The sequence below is a fragment of the Oncorhynchus gorbuscha genome, linkage group LG03 (genome assembly GCF_021184085.1).
Source record: "Oncorhynchus gorbuscha isolate QuinsamMale2020 ecotype Even-year linkage group LG03, OgorEven_v1.0, whole genome shotgun sequence".
Classification (NCBI taxonomy): Eukaryota; Metazoa; Chordata; class Actinopteri; order Salmoniformes; family Salmonidae; genus Oncorhynchus; species Oncorhynchus gorbuscha.
Genome location: NC_060175.1, coordinates 57,933,469 through 57,953,441, shown reverse-complemented (window position 1 = coordinate 57,953,441; position 19,973 = coordinate 57,933,469). Strand labels below are relative to the sequence as shown.

At 44.3% G+C, this 19,973-nt stretch overlaps 1 protein-coding gene across 4 annotated transcripts in view; it reads right to left on the bottom strand.

Moving 5' to 3' along the window:
- Positions 1-19,973, bottom strand: part of LOC124031626 (rho guanine nucleotide exchange factor 3-like) — a 155,781-nt gene that overhangs the window by 27,029 nt on the left and 108,779 nt on the right. Inside the window, exon 1 of one of the 4 annotated variants that reach the window (XM_046343104.1) lies at positions 3,443-4,012. The exons of the other annotated variants lie outside the window; for them this stretch is intronic. Within the exon in view, the coding sequence (XP_046199060.1) occupies positions 3,443-3,547 (105 nt within the window). The 5' untranslated portion in view covers positions 3,548-4,012. Of the gene's footprint in view, positions 1-3,442; positions 4,013-19,973 lie in introns of those variants that run through there. 4 annotated transcript variants of the gene reach the window in all.

The following is a 19,973-nucleotide window of genomic DNA, read 5'->3' as shown; positions in this document are numbered from 1 at the left end:
AGATGTTACTATGGAATACTGAAGTATAATTACAAGCATTTCATAAGTGTCAAAGGCTTTCATTGACAATTTACATGAAGATGCAACGAGTCAATATTTGCAGTGTTGACCCTTCTTTTTCAAGACCTCTGCAATCCACCCTGGCACGCTGTCAATTAACTTCTGGGCCACATCCTGACTGATGGCAGCCCATTCTTGCATAATCAATGCTTGGAGTTTGTCAGAACTTGAGGGATTTTGTTTGTCCACCTGCCTCTTGAGGCTTGACCACAAGTTCTCAATGGGATTAAGGTCTGGGGAGTTTCCTGGCCATGGACCCAACATATTGATGTTTTGTTCCCCAAGCTACTTAGTTATCACTTTTGTCTTATGGCAATGTGCTCCATCATGCTGGAAAAGGCATTGTTCATCACCACACTGTTCCTGGATGGTTAGGAGAAGTTGCTCTCGGAGGATGTGTTGGTACCATTCTTGATTCATGGCTGTGTTCTTGGGCAAAATTGTGAGTGAGCCCAATCCCTTGGCTGAGAAGCAACCCCACACATGAATGGTCTCAGGATGCTTTACTGTTGGCATGACACAGGACTGATGGTAGCCTCGTCTTCTCCGGACAAGCCTGGTCTTCACCGGGCAAGCTTTTTTCCAGATGCCCCAAACAATCGGAAAGGGGATTCATCAGAGAAAATGACTTTGCCCCAGTCCTCAGCAGTCCTATTCCTGTACCTTTTGCAGAATATCAGTCTGTGCCTGATGTTTTCCCTGGAGAGAAGTGGCTTCTTTGCTGCCATTCTTGACACCAGGCCATCCTCCAAAAGTCTTCACTTCACTGTGCATGCAGATGCAGTCACACCTGCCTGCTGCCATTCCTTAGCAAGCTCTGTACTGGTGGTGCCCCGATCCCGCAGCTGAATCAACTTTAGGAGACGGTCCTGGTGCTTACTGGACTTTCTTAGGTGCCCTGAAGCCTTCTTCACAACAATTGAATCACACTCCTTGAAGTTCTTGATGATTCAATAAATGTTTGATTTTGGTGCAATCTTACTGGCAGCCCTTTTTGTGCAAAGCAATGATGACAGCACGTGTTTCCTTGCAGGTAACCATGATTGACAGAGGAAGAACGTTCCTGTAGGTTCATGCTCTACAACATCCGCAGAGTACGACCCTGCCTCACACAGGAAGCAGCGCAGGTCCTAATCCAGGCACTTGTCATCTCCCGTCTGGATTACTGCAACTCGCTGTTGGCTGGGCTCCCTGCCTGTGCCATTAAACCCCTACAACTCATCCAGAACGCCGCAGCCCGTCTAGTGTTCAACCTTCCCAAGTTCTCTCACGTCACCCCGCTCCTCCGCTCTCTCCACTGGCTTCCAGTTGAAGCTCGCATCCGCTACAAGACCATGGTGCTTGCCTACGGAGCTGTGAGGGGAACGGCACCCCAGTACCTCCAGGCTCTGATCAGGCCCTACACCCAAATAAGGGCACTGCGTTCATCCACCTCTGGCCTGCTCGCCTCCCTACCACTGAGGAAGTACAGTTCCCACTCAGCCCAGTCAAAATTGTTCGTTGCTCTGGCTCCCCAATGGTGGAACAAACTCCCTCACGACGCCAGGACAGCGGAGTCAATCACCACCTTCCGGAGACACCTGAAACCCCACCTCTTTAAGGAATACCTAGGATAGGATAAAGTAATCCTTCTCACACCCCCCCCCCTTAAAATATTTAGATGCACTATTGTAAAGTGGTTGTTCCACTGGATGTCATAAGGTGAATGCACCAATTTGTAAGTCGCTCTGGATAAGAGCGTCTGCTAAATGACTTAAATGTAAATGTAAGAACAGTGATTCCAAGCACGACCCTGCTTTTGAAACTTCAAGTCTGGTTTTTTTGAACTCAATCAGCATGACAGAGTGATCGCCAGCCTTGTCAACACTCACACCTGTGTTAACGAGAGAATCACTGACATGATGTCAGCTGCTCCTTTTGTGGCAAGGCTGAAATGCAGTAGAAATGTTTTTTTTCTTTTTTTGGGGGGGGTTCAGTTCATTTGCATTCTGGAGTATATGCAAATTTTCATCATACAAACTGAGGCAGCAGACATTAAAAATGAATATGTGTCATTCTCAAAACTTTTGGCCACGACTATATATTACACACAAAGTATGTGGACACCCCTTCAAATGAGTGGATTTGGCTACTTAGCCACACCCATTGCTGACAGGTGTATATATTTAAGCATACAGCCATGCAATCTCCATAGACAAACATTAGTAGTACAAAAGGCCATACTGAAGAGCTCAGTGAAATTTGTTCTCTGGAGTCATTTAAAGCGCTTCACCATCTGGCAGTCCGACGGACAAATTTTGGTTTGGTGGATGCCAGGAGAACACTACCTGCCCCAATGCATAGTGCAAACTGTCAAGTTTGGTGGAGGAGGAATAATGGTCTAGGGCTGTTTTTTATGGTCCGGGTTAGGTCCCTACAGCATACAATGACATTCCAGAACAATTCTGTGCTTCTAACTTTGTGGCAACAGTTGGGGGAAGGACTTTTCCTGTTTCAGCATGACAATGCCCTCATGCAAAAAGTGAGGTCCATACAGAAATGTCAATATTTCACAGAGGAAGTACTGCACAGATGACCTGGCCTCCACAAATCACACGACCTCAACCCAATTGCAATGGTTTGGGATGAGTTGGACTGCAGAGAGGAAAAGCAGTCAACAAGTGCTCAGCATAAGAGGGAACTCCTTCAAGACTGTTGGAAAAGCCTTCCAGGTGAAGCTGGTTGAGAGAATGCCAAGAGTGTGCAAAGCTGTTAAAGGCAAAGGGTGGCTATTTGAAGAATCTAAAATATATTTTTTTATTTGTTTAACACTTCTTTGATTACTACATTATTCCATAGGTTATTTCAGTGTTGATGTCTATTACTCTACAATGTAGAAAATAGTATAAATAAACTAAAACATTTGAATGAGTAGGTGTGTCCAAACTGACTGGTACTAATATATATATATATATATATATATATATTCCATACTTCAAAAGCAATAATAACACTACCAATGCGATTCATGTCATTTACTCCTATATACATACATATACATTTACTTTGTATTTATTTTTTTCACTTGAAAAATAGTGAAATCATCCAAACCAGTGCAGCGTGGCATTAAATGTGCTCTATCGTGGTACTTCACTATATTGTTTAGTCAACATTTCATAAAAGATTAAATGTATTCCTTATGACTCCACATTTTTCAACAGTTTGATTAAATATCCACAACAAAGGCGCAACAAAGTAGTAGTGCAGTGTATGTCCTATAAATTGTCTGCCTCCACTTTTAGTGTGCAAGTACATGATTGCGCGAAAGTACATTTTCACCGTATACAAACGGCAAAAATTGAATGCAATCGATAATAGTTATATCGCAAATTAAACTCCCTACCTCCACTTCCTTAGCCGGTTGGATGTTGCTGCTGACTGTCTGCACCTCCAGTGAACAGTTCATCCTCTTCACGACGAGGTAAAAGGGGTAATCCTTGGCCACCATGCTGCTGTCACCTTCCCCGTCCACGGAGGTTATAAACGCAGCAGGGTAGTCACATGCACGTCTTTCGGCAGTTACGGTGCTCGCCAAGGCTACGACAAGTAAAGTTCAAGTAGTGTAAAATCAAACCGCTCTTCCTGCCAACTCATCCCAGGCGAGTTGTGTGCGCCTACTCCGCTGTTGTGGAAACTGCGACTGCCAGGAGCGAAATCCTCCTACTATATGCGCTCAGTGTGTAAATTACACTCAGGATCAGGTGAGCGGGCGAGGGCGTCGCGCATTGGAAAGAAATATCTCCTTACCCACATCCGATCTGAATAGCGCTAAACTGAGCTGCAGAATGTGCCCAGCCATGCGTTTGGACTATGTGCTTATACTTTTAAAGCACTGCAGGTGCATCCGATGTTCTATTTGCGCCATTTGAAACATATCCTCTGTCATGATGGACTCTCAAGCACACCTCTCCACTACCCTGTTCTAATGACTTCAGTGTGTTCTGTGCAGTATGGGAAAGCCGTTTAATACTAAGAGTAATGTCGGTTAACCTCGAAATAAAGTCTAGTGTAATTGGTCAGACGCTCGGTTAAATTCTGGGTCCATACCTGTTAAGCGAAAAGATAGAACAAGGATCAGAAGCGGAATGAAGAGCTCCACCCTCTCTCTTTGCAAGTAACAGGTATTGTGCAGAAAATCTCCCCCTTTGCCAGAATCCCCCTTTACGTGAACGCACACACACTCAATTCTTCATTGCTCCGAATTGCTTGCTAGTTGAGTTTTCTGTTCTTTACTCCGTTGTCAGTTTAGCCTACATTTCACTGATCTTAGTAGCAGAAAGCATTTTTTATTTGTGTCCTTCAAGGCAGATGTCAATGATCACGTTAGCCTGCGTTCTATTGTATTTTTAATGGCATGTTGATCGCGGGGGTGGCACTCGTAATGTCTGCAGTTCGGTTTGACTATTTGATTCAAGTGTATTAGTCTAGCAATACATCTCTTTGCCAAAATAATCGGCATCTCTCCCATGTCTTATTCGACTAGTAGTTGTATTGACATGTTTATTGCTTTCCTACATTTTACTCCCTCTATGTTTAATATAACACACATACATTAATTATTCATTTTGGTTGCCTATCCTGACAAGAAGTTTGTTCTATAGAAAGTGTTTGACTTTGATGTGTGCCACGAAGTATTTGACTTCAGTGACACAATTAAGGAAATTAGAAGGGGTGGGGGGGGCATTTTGGCAGGCAAGAAAATGGCCTTGTCGAAATGCCCCACCTCCCCTTCTAATTTTCTTAATTTTGTGGCTAGAGTCAAATACTTTCTGTGACACACACTACTGGTCAACACGAGCTACCAAAATGATTATGAAGTGTGCCAGGCCTTGCAGTCCCAAGATAGAAGGGGGGTTGGGGGGGGTGTTGCCTCCACATGGGGTTCCTTGCCTTGCATGTTTTCCTTTTATGATTTGGTACAGTAATTATTCTAGAAATAAAAGCAGGGAAAACAACAGGTATTAATTCAATCCCCTAGTAGCTCGCCATGAACGGCAGCAGCTTCTGGTTCAGAGAGGTGGGGTGCCTTGCCTTCCCTTGCATGTTGCATTTTATGATTTGGTAAAGTAATTATTGTATTAAAGGAGGGAAAACAACAACTATAGGTCAATCGCAAGTCGCTCCCCTTGAAGCACATCACATCTGCAGCTCCTGTTTCAGCCAACACGAAATTGATCCCAGTGTTAAGTCTTTGTTCTGGAGGGCTGAGAAGTTCCTGGCTTTGTGTTTTTCAACAGACCAGGGAAGTGTGTAGGCTAGGGACAAAGCAAGTGGTGAGGAAAGTGTGCGTGTTTGTCTGTGCATGTGTGCCTGCATGTGTGTGTGTGTGCGTAATAGTGTGCATGTGTGGACGAGCCCAGGCCCCAGCCAGTCCTTACTCCTAAAGCTTTAATTTACTCACAAACGTCAACTGAAAGTTTCCGTATTGATTATTTTAAACCCAAGAACATATTTTAGAACAGTAATCTTAGTAAGACATTTAACTTTAACTTCCTGACTGAAGTGCTGCATTTGATACCATCGATCACCACATTCTTTTGGAGAGATTGGAAAACCAAATTGATCTACACGGACAAGTTCTGACCTGGTTTAGATCTTATCTGTTGGAAAGATATCAGTTCTTCTATGTGAATGGCTTGTCCTCTGACAAATCAACTGTACATTTCGGTGTTCCCCAAGGTTCCGTTTTAGGACCGCTATTGTTTTCACTCTATATTTTACCTCTTGGGGATGTCATTCGAAAACATAATGTTAACTTTCACTGCTATGCGGATGACACACAGCTGTACATTTCAATGAAACATGGTGAAGCCCCAAAATTGCCCTCGCTAGAAGCCTGTGTTTCAGACAAACTTCCTACTTTTAAACTCGGACAAAACAGAGATGCTTGTTCTAGGTCCCAAGAAACAAAGAGATCTATTGAATCTGACAATTAATCTTAATGGTTGTACAGTCGTCTCAAATAAAACTGTGAAGGACCTCGGCGTTACTCTGGACCCTGATCTCTCTTTTGACAAACATATATCAAGACTGTTTCAAGGACAGCTTTTTTCCATCTACGTAACATTGCAAAAATCAGAAACTTTCTGTCCAAAAATGATGCAGAAAAATTAATCCATGCTTTTGTTATTTCTAGGTTAGACTACGGAAATGCTCTACTTTCTGGCTACCCGGATAAAGCACTAAATAAACTTCAGTTAGTGCTAAATACGGCTGCTAGAATCCTGACTAGAACCCCAAAATTTGATCATATTACTCCAGTGCTAGCCTCCCTACACTGGCTTCCTGTCAAGGCAAGGGCTGATTTCAAGGTTTTACTGCTAACCTACAAAGCATTACATGGGCTGCTCCTACCTATCTCTCTGTTTTGGTCCTGCCGTACATACCTACACGTACGCTACGGTCACAAGACGCAGGCCTCCTAATTGTCCCTAGAATTTCTAAGCAAACAGCTGGAGGCAGGGCCTTTTCCTATAGAGCTCCATTTTTATGGAATGGTCTGCCTACCCATGTGAGAGACGCAAACTTGGTCTCAACCTTTAAGTCTTTACTGAAAACTCATCTCTTCAGTGGGTCATATAATTGAGTGTAGTCTGGCCCAGGAGTGTGAAGGTTTTTTTTTTAAACTTTTGACTGGTACTGTACACCTATGATAGGTTCAGATTTGGTCCAGTCTGGTCCGTCTGTGGATGTTAACATCAAGGCCAGGGTGGACTGACCAAATTTCAACTACGTTTCAATGTCCATGGATGTCTAGTGCCGGTCGGTGCTCTGTGGGTGAGGTTGCTGGTTACAGTAAATGGAAAGAGAGTGGGTTCATGGGGAGGTGTCTGTAAGAGCTGGGAGATGTGACATTAACTGGAGAGAGAGGGAGGGATTATTCAGACTCAGACTGTTTTAACAACAGAAAAACAAAGAAAACAGTTATGAGCTGAACATAACAGTATGTCAGTGGAAGGGAGGACAGTAGCAGGTGACCCAGCTGTGGTTTGTGACTGTTATGATTGACAATTTTAGCCAATTCAGTTGCAGTAATACAGTTACTGATTTTGGGGGTCATTTTGTTTATGAATTATTAACACGAGAACCGCTAAAGTAATTCATTTTGACTGCTCATGATTAATTCATTTTTTTATTATTACCTTTTTATATTACATTTAAATTGTATTAAAAAAATTGAAGTCATGCTCCCCTCCATCCTTGACTTTTCCTAAATAGATCTAATTAACACACTGCTGCTGTTAGAATCTTCTGTAGCTCAGTTGGTAGAGCATGGCGCTTGTAACGCCAGGGTAGTGGGTTCGATCCCCGGGACCACCCATACGTAGAATGTATGCACACATGACTGTAAGTCGCTTTGGATAAAAGCGTCTGCTAAATGGCATATATATATTATATTTATTATATTCATATATTATAAGGTGAACGGAAAGGCTCTGGAGCAACCTGGCCGGTTCCCCTCTTTCCACTGGGATTCTCTGCCTCTAACCCTATTACAGGGGCTGAGTCACTGGATTACTGGTGCTCTTTCATGCCGTCCCTAACAGGGGTGCGTCACTTGAGTGGGTTGAGTCACTGATGTGATCTTTCTGTCTGGAAGACAACCCCCCTTGGGTTGTGCCGTGGTGGGGATCTTTGTTGGCTATACTCGGCCTTGTCTCGGGATGGTAAGTTGGTGGTTGGAAATAACCCTCTAGTGGTGTGGGGGCTGTGCTTTGGCAAAGTGGGTGGGGTTATATCCTTCCTGTTTGGCCCTGTCCGGGGGGTATCATCGGTTGGGGCTACAGTGTCTCCTGACCACTCCTGTCTTAGCCTCCAGTATTTATGCTACAGTAGTTTGTGTCGGGGGGCTAGGATCATTTTGTTATATCTGGAGTACTTCTCCTGTCTTATCCGGTGTCCTGTGTGAATTTAAGTATGCTCTCTCTAATTCTCTCTTTTTTTCTCTCTCTCGGAGGACCTAAGCCCTAGGACCATGCATCAGGACCTGACATGATGACTCCTTGCTGTCCCCAGTCCACCTGGCCGTGCTTCTGCTCCAGTTTCAACTGTTCTGCCTGCGGCTATGGAATCCTGACTTGTTCACAGGACGTGCTACATGTCCCAGACCTATTATTTGACCATACTGGTCATTTATGAACATTTGAACATCTTGGCCATGTTCTGTTATAATCTCCACCCGGCACAGCCAGAAGAGGACTGGCCACCCCTCATAGCCTGGTTCCTCTCTAGGTTTCTTTCTAGGTTTTGGCCTTTCTAGGGAGTTTTTCCTAGCCAACGTGCTTCAACACCTGCATTGCTTGCTGTTTGGGGTTTTAGGCTGGGTTTCTGTACAGCACTTTGAGATATCAGCTGATGTACGAAGGGCTATATAAATACATTTGATTTGATTTGAAGCCCTGAGATGTTGCTTCAATATATCCACATAATGTTCTGTCCTTATGCAGCCATCTATTTTGTGCAGTGCACTTGTCCCTCCTGCAGCAAAACACCCCCCACAACATGATGCTGCCACCCCCGTGCTTCACGGTTGAGATGATATTCTTTGGCTTGCAAGCCTCCCCCCTTTTTCCTCCAAACATAACGATGGTCATTATGGCCAACGGTTCTATTTTTGTTTCATCAGAGCAGAGGACATTTCTGTTGCTGTTGTTCTGCGCCGTTATTTGTCTGTTTGTGGCCCGTTAACTTGAATGATTCTTGCCATTCTCCTTCGAACCTCTCATCAACAAGCTGTTTTCACCCATAGGACTGCCGCTGACTAGATGTTTTTCATTTGTTGCACCATTCTCGGTAAACCCTAGACACTGTTGTGTGTGTGAATAGCCCAGGAGGCCGGCCGTTTCTGAGATACTAGAACCGATGCTCAGTCCACGCTCAAAGTCGCTTTGGTCACTCGTTTTGCCCATTCTAACATTCAACCGAACAGTAACTGAATGCATTGATGCCTGCTTGCAAGCCACGGCCACGTGACTCATTGCCTGTAGGAGCGAACCATTTTGATTTACATAATAAATTGGCCACTGAGTGTAGATGAAAAAAACCCAGAAAAATCCAGTTTTTGACTGCACTTTGTCTTTTAAGATATATTTACTAAAAATGTATAAAAAGCTGTTTTTGATTTGTCATTATGGGGTATTGTGTGTAAATTGAAGAGGGGAAAAAACAATACATTTTAGAATAAGGCTGTAGCGTAACAAAATGTGGAAAAAGTCAAAGGGTCTGAATACTTTCTGAATGCACTGCAACTTCAGTTCATAGGTACAGGAGTTGAGAACAAGAAAGTTGTGGTGCAGGATAGAAATTTGCTTGCTAAGGATAGCCAACACATTCCTGAAATCCTCCTCAAGCAAACAATAGCCACAAGGGAACACCTGATTGTCAATATCGTCCCGGATGAGAGCGTAATAAACATACCTTATACAACACTGGAAATGTTCATTAGCTATTCCAGGAAAATCGGGCTCCATTGCAACCTAGCTAGCGATCTGGTAGCAGGTGTTGACACAAACTCGTATGAACAGAAAAAAAAGAAAAGAAATTCGGGAACAACAGGCCGAAACAACAGGTCGAGGCACAAGGGGTATCTGAGTTCGTGACAGGAAATGACGTGCTGAGGTAACGTGCTAGATTCAGCCTGCGATTACATCCTGTTTTCAGGTGGAGAAAGAGTTGAGAGGATATGAGGAAGCTGATGATGATGATGAGTAGACTGCAAAATAAACTATGTGTTTGTCACAGGGCCAGGGGGGACGGGGAGGTGTCTGTGTCTGTTTGTGTGTCAGTCAGATGTCAGGACTGCTACACGGGTCAACAACTCTGTGTAAAGGCAGAATAGTATCCATCCAGCTCTCAGTATCACATTTCAATAGGACTCGACTAGCTGGTCAGTGTAACCTTTTAAAGTTGTGTCAATAAGGACAATCAATGCAGAAATCAAGTAATGTTAATACAGCTAATCAAATAAAAAACGATTTTTATGGTTGTTGGCAAATATATGTGATATCTCAGAGACTTTGATATATTGTTTATACTCTTCTCAAGCATCCTACTGATGCTGATAGACATCTGACCTCAGCTGTCATATTTAAAAAATAAAATTAAAAAAACATTCATTTTACATAATGGTTATAAGCAAAGCAGTATTTATTTGATCTATATATATTTCTTTATGTAAGTCTGCTAACCAGATTTCCCCCAAAATGGGTAGATGATGTGTGATTAAAAAAAAGAAGTGTGAATATCAGGAAGGATGTGTGATGATTACAGTATGTTATCCAATAGCCGTTTGTGCCTTTTTCCAGCCTTTATCAGGGTTAACAAAGATCTATTAGATAATTCCAAGACTATTTTAAGCGTGTGATGTTTTTTCCCCCCTTATTAAACAACATACTAGAGCAGTCAGTCAGTCAGACAGGCTTTCTGATCCTGACTGAACCCTGTGTCAGTTTGTAATCAGTGAGAAAGAAAAATCTGATCTGATGGAGTTCTGAAGGTACACTATTAATACATGACCTTTATGATAACCTTCCACCCACCAGAGAGATCAAATGGCAGCTCTGCAGATCCATGTCAGTCCGAGCAGATCATGGTAACTCTTCACACCCCATGCCTGTACAAAAACCTGCCCTCTGTAACCTGTATTAACCTGAAAGTGACTTTCAAACAACATTGAACGAGGGAACACGAGACAGATTCATGCTTCTATGTTTTTATTCATATATATATATATATATATTTATATATATATTTGAAAACCTGAATGTGAGTCAGATAGATGTCATTTCTGACCTATCCAACCCAATATTATATTTCTATGGTCTGAGTTCTGAACACTGAGGGAGCTCAGCTCAGTCAAGCTTGTCTGGCAGGGTTGAGTAATGCTGTGTGAGCCTGGTGAAGTGCAGAGTGAAGCAGTCAACAGAACTTCCTGCATAATGCATTGGTCTGATGCTCTGATGAGTGGAGATGAGAGACTGTGCTAATTAGCTAGGGACTCACATAGTCCCGTGGTGTTGAGAGGAGTGTGTGCGTGTGTGTTTTTGCGTGTGTGTGTATGTTTTAGATGGCATTGTGTGGGTGTTGTTGGGGATGAAAGGAAGACTTATTGAACCATATAAAAGAGGCTTAATTCTTCATTGTCCATTAATTTAATTAGAGGCAATGTGTGTGTGTGTGTGTGTGTGTGTGTGTGTGTGTGTGTGTGTGTGTGTGTGTGTGTGTGTGTGTGTGTGTGTGTGTGTGTGTGTGTGTGTGTGTGTGTGTGTGTGTGTGTGTGTGTGTGTGTGTGTGTGTGTGTGTGTGTGTGTGTGTGTAGGCAGGCTTGGTGTTCTACAAACAAGACACACACCAGGAGAGCTGCTCTGTGTCCCGACAATCAAATTATAGTCTGTTACATCCAGTATGTCGATTTATGGTGGTGCAAATGACAGGACTGACTGACTGGGTGTTCTCTCTGTTCTCTCTGTCCATGTCTAACAGCCTGCTATTTTACTATTCATGTGGCACATGACTACAATGCAATACAATACAATTAAACCCCCATCCCACCCTCCTCGCTGATACCCTCTCATCATGGTTGTCATTATCAGTTCCAGCGATTGACATTAAGGGTTGTCCTATTTCCTGGAGCAGGTGAACTGAGCAGTTGGGTAAGTTATATGAAAACAACCAAACTGCAAAGAATTCCTAGCCTACAAATTATATTTCTGGTTCATCCCCATTGTTTAAGTGAAGTACAGATAATTTGCGGCAGTTGGGCAAGTTGAGCTTACTCTGAGAATTATTTTCTGGTAGCAACCAAAATACAAAGAATTCCAGTACTGATCTTTCTGATTCCTCCCATACTGTATATGTAGGTGAAAGGCAGGCAATGCTGTATATTGCACTTCTGCGTGTAAATAGTTAATTGAAATTTTCGGGCAAGTGATCATAATCTTTGGGTAACGATAAAATAAAATACTCCTGACTTGCTTGACGGGTCAAGTGACTTTCAGAATTTATTGTCATTATGCGTATGTTTCAGTGAATGCTGCATGTGTGTGTGTTACTGTGCATCAGGGTTCTTTTCACCGTCTCATCATGTCAACAGCTTTTCAGCGTTGTAGCCATGTCCATATTGGCTTTTCTAGTACATTTAGGGCAGGGATGGGCAACTCCAGTCCTCCTTTTCCCCATCCCTAGCAAACACTGCTAAACGATTAGCATTTTAAACTGAAGATCAGGATTAGTTGATTATTGGAGGTGTGTTAGCTGGGGCTGGGGCAAAAGTATGATACCAATCAGGCTCCCGAGGACTGGGGTTGCCCATCCCTAAATCTCAGGGCATGGTATTTGTTTTCGCACAGTAGGTCAGTATTATAGAGGAGGGCTCTTAGTCAAGACCTTCCTTTCTTTATCACAACAGGGTCATGTTCATTAGGCAGCAAGTGGAAGAAAACAGGCAAACAGGGAGAGACCTGTCCAATAACAAATGCTTGTTTTCGTTTTCTGTTCCAAATGTCTTGCAACGGTATGCACAAATGAATTCAACCAAAGCCTTTAGTTTAGATCAATGAGTGCCTCAAGCTCTGGAACAAATAACCGATTTAGTATCCAAAGAGAAACCCAATCTCAACTCAAACACATGTGTGTGTTTTCCCCATTACTTAACAATTGCTAATCATAGTCACTCATTGTTCAACCAGCATGTATTGTAACAGAATGTTTAGCTTCACAATGTCCTTATGTGCTTTGTTTGATTTCACATTCTACCTGATGTATTGTCAGTTTCAAAATAGATAAGTATATGTGGGCTATAAACACAAGGCTGTCCACACACACACAGTTCGGAATTCACACACACACACACACACACACACACACACACACACACACACACACACACACACACACACACACACACACACACACACACACACACACACACACACACACACACACACACACACACACACACACACACACACACACACACACACACACACACACACACACACACACACACACACACACACACACACGTGCGCCTTTCCTGTCCACATCGCTCACCTCTTGCGCTCAAAGCCATACATCAGGACAGAGGTAGAAATTAGAAGCCATTACTCCAATAAGCATCTAGTAAAGAACAACACACTGAGCAACACACTGGTTACCCAGAAAATATGTTCACATTGGCACGATGTGGGCCCAATGCGGGCTAAAATATTGGCTGCATGTTGGCCCCCAAGGCATTTGCCCAGTGTGGCCCAGTATAGGCAGCCCTCTGGTGAAGGCAGCGCTCACTTTGCCAGAAATAAGCCAGTTTTTTTCCCAGCAAACATTCCCACATTGGCACAATGCGGGCTAAAATATTGACCCCATGTAGGCTGCCCAACATTGGGCCGATGCGCCTTTGCTATTTAGGAATTATTTTATTTATCATTTATTTATGACACTTTTAATTGAATGCATGAATTGCATACTTTTTGAGCCATAAAGGTACTTAAGGAACGTGATACAATGGCAGTGTATGAAATCTGGCTTGCTGTCACGTCTACTCCCGCTCCACCCCTCCGGCGTTTGACGTTGCCAGTTTACTAACCACCGGTCCTGGGAACCATCATTACGCGCACCTGGCATTCATCATTACGCGCACCTGCGCTTTATCATTTGGCACACCTGGACTCCATTACCTCACTCATTACCTCCCATTTATCTGGCATTCCCTTAAGTTCTTTCCCCAGGCACTATTGTTTATGTTGTTCATGTCTAGACGTTACTCCTACGTTGTTTCGCTCCATGTTGTTTATTATATTAAACCCACCTGCTTCTTGCCTCCCAGAATCTACATTACACTTGCATACTACTTACTTAAACTGCAGACGGTTTACTAATCGTACTACGTACTTTTTTTAAAGCAAATACTGTACACAGTATGCCACAGCCGAAACCTATTACTTTTGGTGCACTCAAGACAACTGGGAACTCAAAAGCAAAACCAGCTGAGACAGTGAAAAATCGTGACGTCGGTGATCTTTAGGTCAGTGAAATAGGAGCTCCAGGAAGATGCAGAGTTTGTTACTTGTAATTCCGAGTTGGCTGGCCGTAAAAAACATATCATCCATTTCAAAGCACGTTTTTTTCCCCAAATTCCCAGCTGTCTTGTTCTTTTATACCTCAATGTCTTGAACACACCATCAGTAACGGCTTCACATGGACTGGAAAGAAATGTCTGTAGCCCCACCCACTGGTAGTTTATTTCGCCAGAATGTTGTTGTTTTGGGCTAACGTTAGCTAAGTAGCTAGCATTTGGAATGACGTATTTGGAGTAAACTTGAGTGTACCGTAGTCCTACGTGTATATCAACTGAAGAGTCACCTGAAGCTTGAGAGTAATGGGAGATGCAGTAGGGGAATGCAGTGCTGAGGCAGAGGGCTCGTAATGAGTAAGGCTGGCTACTACTCTGAAGTGTGTGTCGTGAGCTTTCTAGTACCCACAGCTGCTGAGGCATCGGCCAAGTAGGTGCCATATATTGTGACGGAGAAGTTCAGTGGCTACATGAATCAGGCTCGTTCCCAGAATAGCCCTCTACAAGATCGTTACCAAATTCCATCTTCAACAGCCATCTCCATGAACCACCTTACTCTGATCAAGCCATGAACTGTCCCTCTCCATCTCTGGAGGATCCATGCACTCAGGATCCATGCACTTGTTTTTTATACTTTTGATGAGCTTTGAGATTGTTATGAAAAGCGCTATAAAAATGTCATCAATTATTATTATGCCACAGATGGTTTATTTTAGTTTCGTAGAGCAAAAAAACCAAGGCCAAGAGGCCGACAAATAAACTTCAACAATAAAGTGATACTAGCAAGAGCAGTGTTCGGGTTTCTGCAACAAGATAGCTCCGATGTGCAAGTGCATTTTTTTAATGTAGATTTTTTTCAAATAAAACACACCAACAGTAGATGTACCTGTATCACTTTTTATTTTTTATTACAAAGAAGAAACACTTTTCTTTTTTTTTAAACAATGAAATTCACTTTGGGTTTAAAAAAAGAAATACAATACTGGACATACAAAATACATAAAACTACTTCTTAATCATGGTCTCTAAAACGGCCATAAGTCATGACTCCCTGGCAGTCACCTCCTTCTCCTACTCCAGCCCACATTAGGGCCATTCTGGGAAGGAGGGGAGCCCATAGCTGCACCTTGGGAGGATGAGGAGATGATGACCGATGGGGCAATGAAGTGGCAGCCCGCTAGCACTTCATCCATCACCGCATACCACTTCCAGGATGCGTCTATGGCCTCCAGTCCCTCGATGCTGACTCCGGTGGGGAGAGCTTTTAATTACTAAAAAATATGGAAAAGGATAGCTTACAGCATCAAATATAATACTTTACAATTGCAGTACATTTCTCTGGAATACTTTCTAGCAAGTGTGTCTTCACACGTATATTAATTTTCTGGTGAAACATAGGAAATAGATGGGAAAGTGTTGTTGCACGAAAAGGATAACTTTATTAGCCAAGTACATCAATAAATGTTAAGATAACATACAGCAGTGTACAGTGTGTTTTTGCTAAAGGTTCTCTTACTTCTTTTTCACCCTTACAGGTGACAGCTGCCCCTCCAGCTCACTCTCCTTACCATAGATCCTGAAAAGACACCAGATGTACAACATTAACCAAAACATGAGCAAAGTAGAGTGTGTGAACTTTCCGAAGATAGCTAGACTGCCACATACTTTATCAAATTTGGAGTGCCAAGGTGAAACAGTAAGGAGTGCAGCTTACCATTACTTTCACCATAACAGGTCATGTGCAATGAAACTATCAAGACCCATTCAGACTGTAACCATTCAGCTCATCACAGATAAAATGAAGTGTCAAATCAGGAGAACTAGAAGAAAAGAGAAGTGTTGGGACCAGCACCGCTGTGGAAAATAGGAATATAGGTTACCGCGTGACTAACACTATAGCTAGTGCATAGTTTTGAACACAAGCAATTGTATTTACAACAAGTAGCTAGCTAGCTAGCGAACTAGGCTAATGTTAGGCTAATGTTAAGTTATTGCTCAACAGCAAGTAACATTACCGTTAACCCTGTAGCTAACATTACTGTTCGAACAGTTATAACTTCTAGTCCGACCAGGGGTGAAAGTAAGGCGGTACGGTCCGGTACGGAAACCCGGCAAAATAAATAGTGGAGGTACGCCGTACTGGTTAACTTCTTCGAGATGGGGGGCGCTCTTAATGTTTGGATAAAAAATGTTCCCGTTTTAAACAAGATATTTTGTCACGAAAAGATGCTCTACTATGCATGTAATTGACAGCTTTGGAAAGAAAAAACTCTGACGTTTCCAAAACTGCAAAGATATTATCTGTGAGTGCCCCAGAACTAATGCTACAAGCGAAACCAAGATGAAGTTTCATACAGGAAATGCCCCAGATTCTGAAGGCGCTGTGTTCCAATGTCTCCTTATATGGCTGTGAATGCGTCAGGAATGAGCCTGCCCTTTCTGTCGTTTCTCCAAGGTGTCTGCAGCATTGTGACGTATTTGTAGGCATATCATTGGAAGATTGACCATAAGAGACTACACATACCAGGTGTCCGCCCGGTGTCCTGTGTCGAAATTGTTGCGTAATCTCTAGGTCCATGCGCGTTCCATTTCTTCAGAAGAGAAAGTCAACTGCCACAAAGGATTTATCATCGACAGATATGTGAAAAGCACCTTGAGGATTGATTCTAAACATCGTTTGCCATGTTTCTGTCGATATTATAGAGTTCATTTGGAAAAAAGTTCGCGTTTTAATAATGACTTAATTTTCGTTTTTTTTTCTTACCCAAAGTGATGAAGAAAACGGAGCGAATTGTCAACACAAATAATATTTTTGTAAAAACTGAACATTTGCTATCGAACTGAGAGTCTCCTCATTGAAAACATCTGAAGTTCTTCAAAGGTAAATGATTTTATTTGAATGCTTTTCTGTTTTTTGTGGAAATGTTGCATGCTGAATGCCAGGCATAATCCTATGCTAGGCGATGCTAGGCGATTTTCATGAATAGTTAACGTTGCGTTATGCTAATGAGCTTGCGGATAGATTTACACAATCCTTGATACTGTTTTTTTTTCGTAGCTAAACGTGACGCAGAAAACGGAGTGATTTGTCCTAAACAAATAATCTTTCAGTAAAAACTGAACATTTGCTATCTAACTGAGAGTCTCCTCATTGAAAACATCCAAAGTTCTTCAAAGGTAAATTATTTTATTTGAATGCTTTTCTGTTTTTTGTGAAAATGTTGCCTGCTGAATGCTAATGCTAAATGCTACGCTAGCTATCAATACTGTTACACAAATGCTTGTTTTGCTATGGTTGAGAAGCATATTTTGAAAATCTGAGATGACAGTGTTGTTAACAAAAGGCTAAGCTTGAGAGCTAGCATATTGATTTCATTTAATTTGCGATTTTCATTAATAGTTAACGTTGCATTATGGTAATGGGCTTGAGGCTGTAGTCACGATCCCGGATCCGGGATGGCTCGACGCAAGAAGTTAAACATGAGCCCATAACAGTATTTACAACAGAATGTCAAGAAAACGGTAGGCTATTACACCATTATGTCAGAATGGACTTGAAAACACTCCAAATACGATGTGGTTCGACGAGATCACCTACATTTTGCCAAGGCCGAGATAAATGCCCGACTCTGCAGACAGCAGTGGACATAAATTTTGGTCTAATGAAAATTGCCAAATGTCATTACACTTGTTGGTGTTCTGTGGAGAAGATGTCTCTTTCCATTCACCACTGTTTTGAGTAGTTGTTTGACAATCAGAAGAAAACATCATGACTGGTTGTGTTTATGCCACAATAAAAGTTAACACATTTTAAAAGTTAAATCACACATCTTTATGACTAGGCCCACAGAGATCCTATTGAATTAATCGGGATTCTATATGTATGTCACGCCCTGGCCTTAGTTATCTTTGTTTTCTTCATTATTTTGGTTAGGTCAGGGTGTGACATGGGGATTTATGTTTTTTGTCTAGTAATATATAATAATAATAATATATGCCATTTAGCAGACGCTTTTATCCAAAGCGACTTACAGTCATGTACACATGTCTAGTCTAGGGTTTTTGTATTTTTATGGGTCTGTTTCCTTTCTAGGTAGTTTGTATGTCTATGGTTGCCTAGATTGGTTCTCAAATAGAGGCAGCTGTCTATCGTTGTCTCTAATTGGGAACCAATTAGAGAACCACCCACCACAACAGGACCAAGCAGCGTGGTATCGGGCAGGAGCAGGAGAGGCAGTGATGTCAGGGTTTCTGGACATGGGAGCAGAATCTGGACTATGCAACTTGGGAAGAGATAGACAGGTGGGCGGTCGACCCAGGGAGAGTGCCGGAGACTGCATGGGATTCACTGGAGCAGTGCGAGGAGGGTTACAGGAGAATGGAGTTGGAGAAACGAGCACAGCGGTGCGGTAGGAAGCCCGAAAGTCAGCCCCAAAAATGTCTTGGGGGGGCACACAGGGAGTATGGCAAAGCCAGGTAGGAGACCTGCGCCAACTTCCTGTGCTTACCGGAGAGCGAGAGGGACCGGGCAGGCACCGTGTTATGCTGTGGAGCGCACAGTGTCTCCAGTGTGGGTGCATAGCCCGGTGCGGTACATACCAGCTCCTCGTATCGGCCGGGCTAGAGTGGGCATCGAGCCAGGTAAGGTTTGGCAGGCTCGGTGCTCAAGAGCTCCAGTGCACCTGCACGGTCCGGTCTATCCAGTGCCACCTACACGCACCAGCCCTCCGGTTGGCAGCCCCCCGTACCAGGCTTGTCCAGAGCCCAGTACTCCATTTCTCCTCCCCGCACTCGCCCTGAGGTGCGTGTCCTCGGCCTAGTACCACCAGTGCCGGAACCACGTACCAGGCCTACAGTGCGCCTCGCCTGTCCAGAGCCGCCAGAGTCTCCCGCCTGTCCAGAGCCGCCAGAGTCTCCCGCCTGTCCAGAGCCGCCAGAGTCTCCCGCCTGTCCAGAGCCGCCAGAGTCTCCCGCCTGTCCAGAGCCGCCAGAGTCTCCCGCCTGTCCAGAGCCGCCAGAGTCTCCCGCCTGTCCAGAGCCGCCAGAGTCTCCCGCCTGTCCAGAGCCGCCAGAGTCTCCCGCCTGTCCAGAGCCGCCAGAGTCTCCCGCCTGTCCAGAGCCGACAGAGTCTCCCGCCTGTCCAGAGCCGACAGAGTCTCCCGCCTGTCCAGAGCCGCCAGAGTCTCCCGCCTGTCCAGAGCCGCCAGAGTCTCCCGCCTGTCCAGAGCCGCCAGAGTCTCCCGCCTGTCCAGAGCCGCCAGAGTCTCCCGCCTGTCCAGAGCCGCCAGAGTCTCCCGCCTGTCCAGAGCCGCCAGAGTCTCCCGCCTGTCCAGAGCCGCCAGAGTCTCCCGCCTGTCCAGAGCCGCCAGAGTCTCCCGCCTGTCCAGAGCCACCAGAGCCGCCCGTCTGTCCTGAGCCACCAGAGCCGCCCGTCTGCAAGGAGCCGCCAGAGCCGCCAGTCTGCAAGGACCGCCAGTCTGCAAGGAGCCGCCAGAGCCGCCAGTCTGCAAGGATCCGCCAGTCTGCAAGGAGCTGCCAGAGCCGCCAGTCTGCAAGGAGCTGCCAGTCTGCAAGGAGCCGCCAGGAGCCGCCAGTCTGCCAGGAGCCGCCAGTCAGCCAGGAGCCGCCAGAGCCGCAAGTCATCCAGGAGCCGCCAGAGCCGCCAGTCAGCCAGGACCCGCCAGTCAGCCAGGATCCGCCAGAGCCGCCATTCTGCCAGAGCCGCCATTCTGCCAGGATCTGCCAGAGCCGCCATTCAGCCAGGATCTGCCAGAGCCGTCCGTCAGCCAGAAGCTGCCAGAGCCGT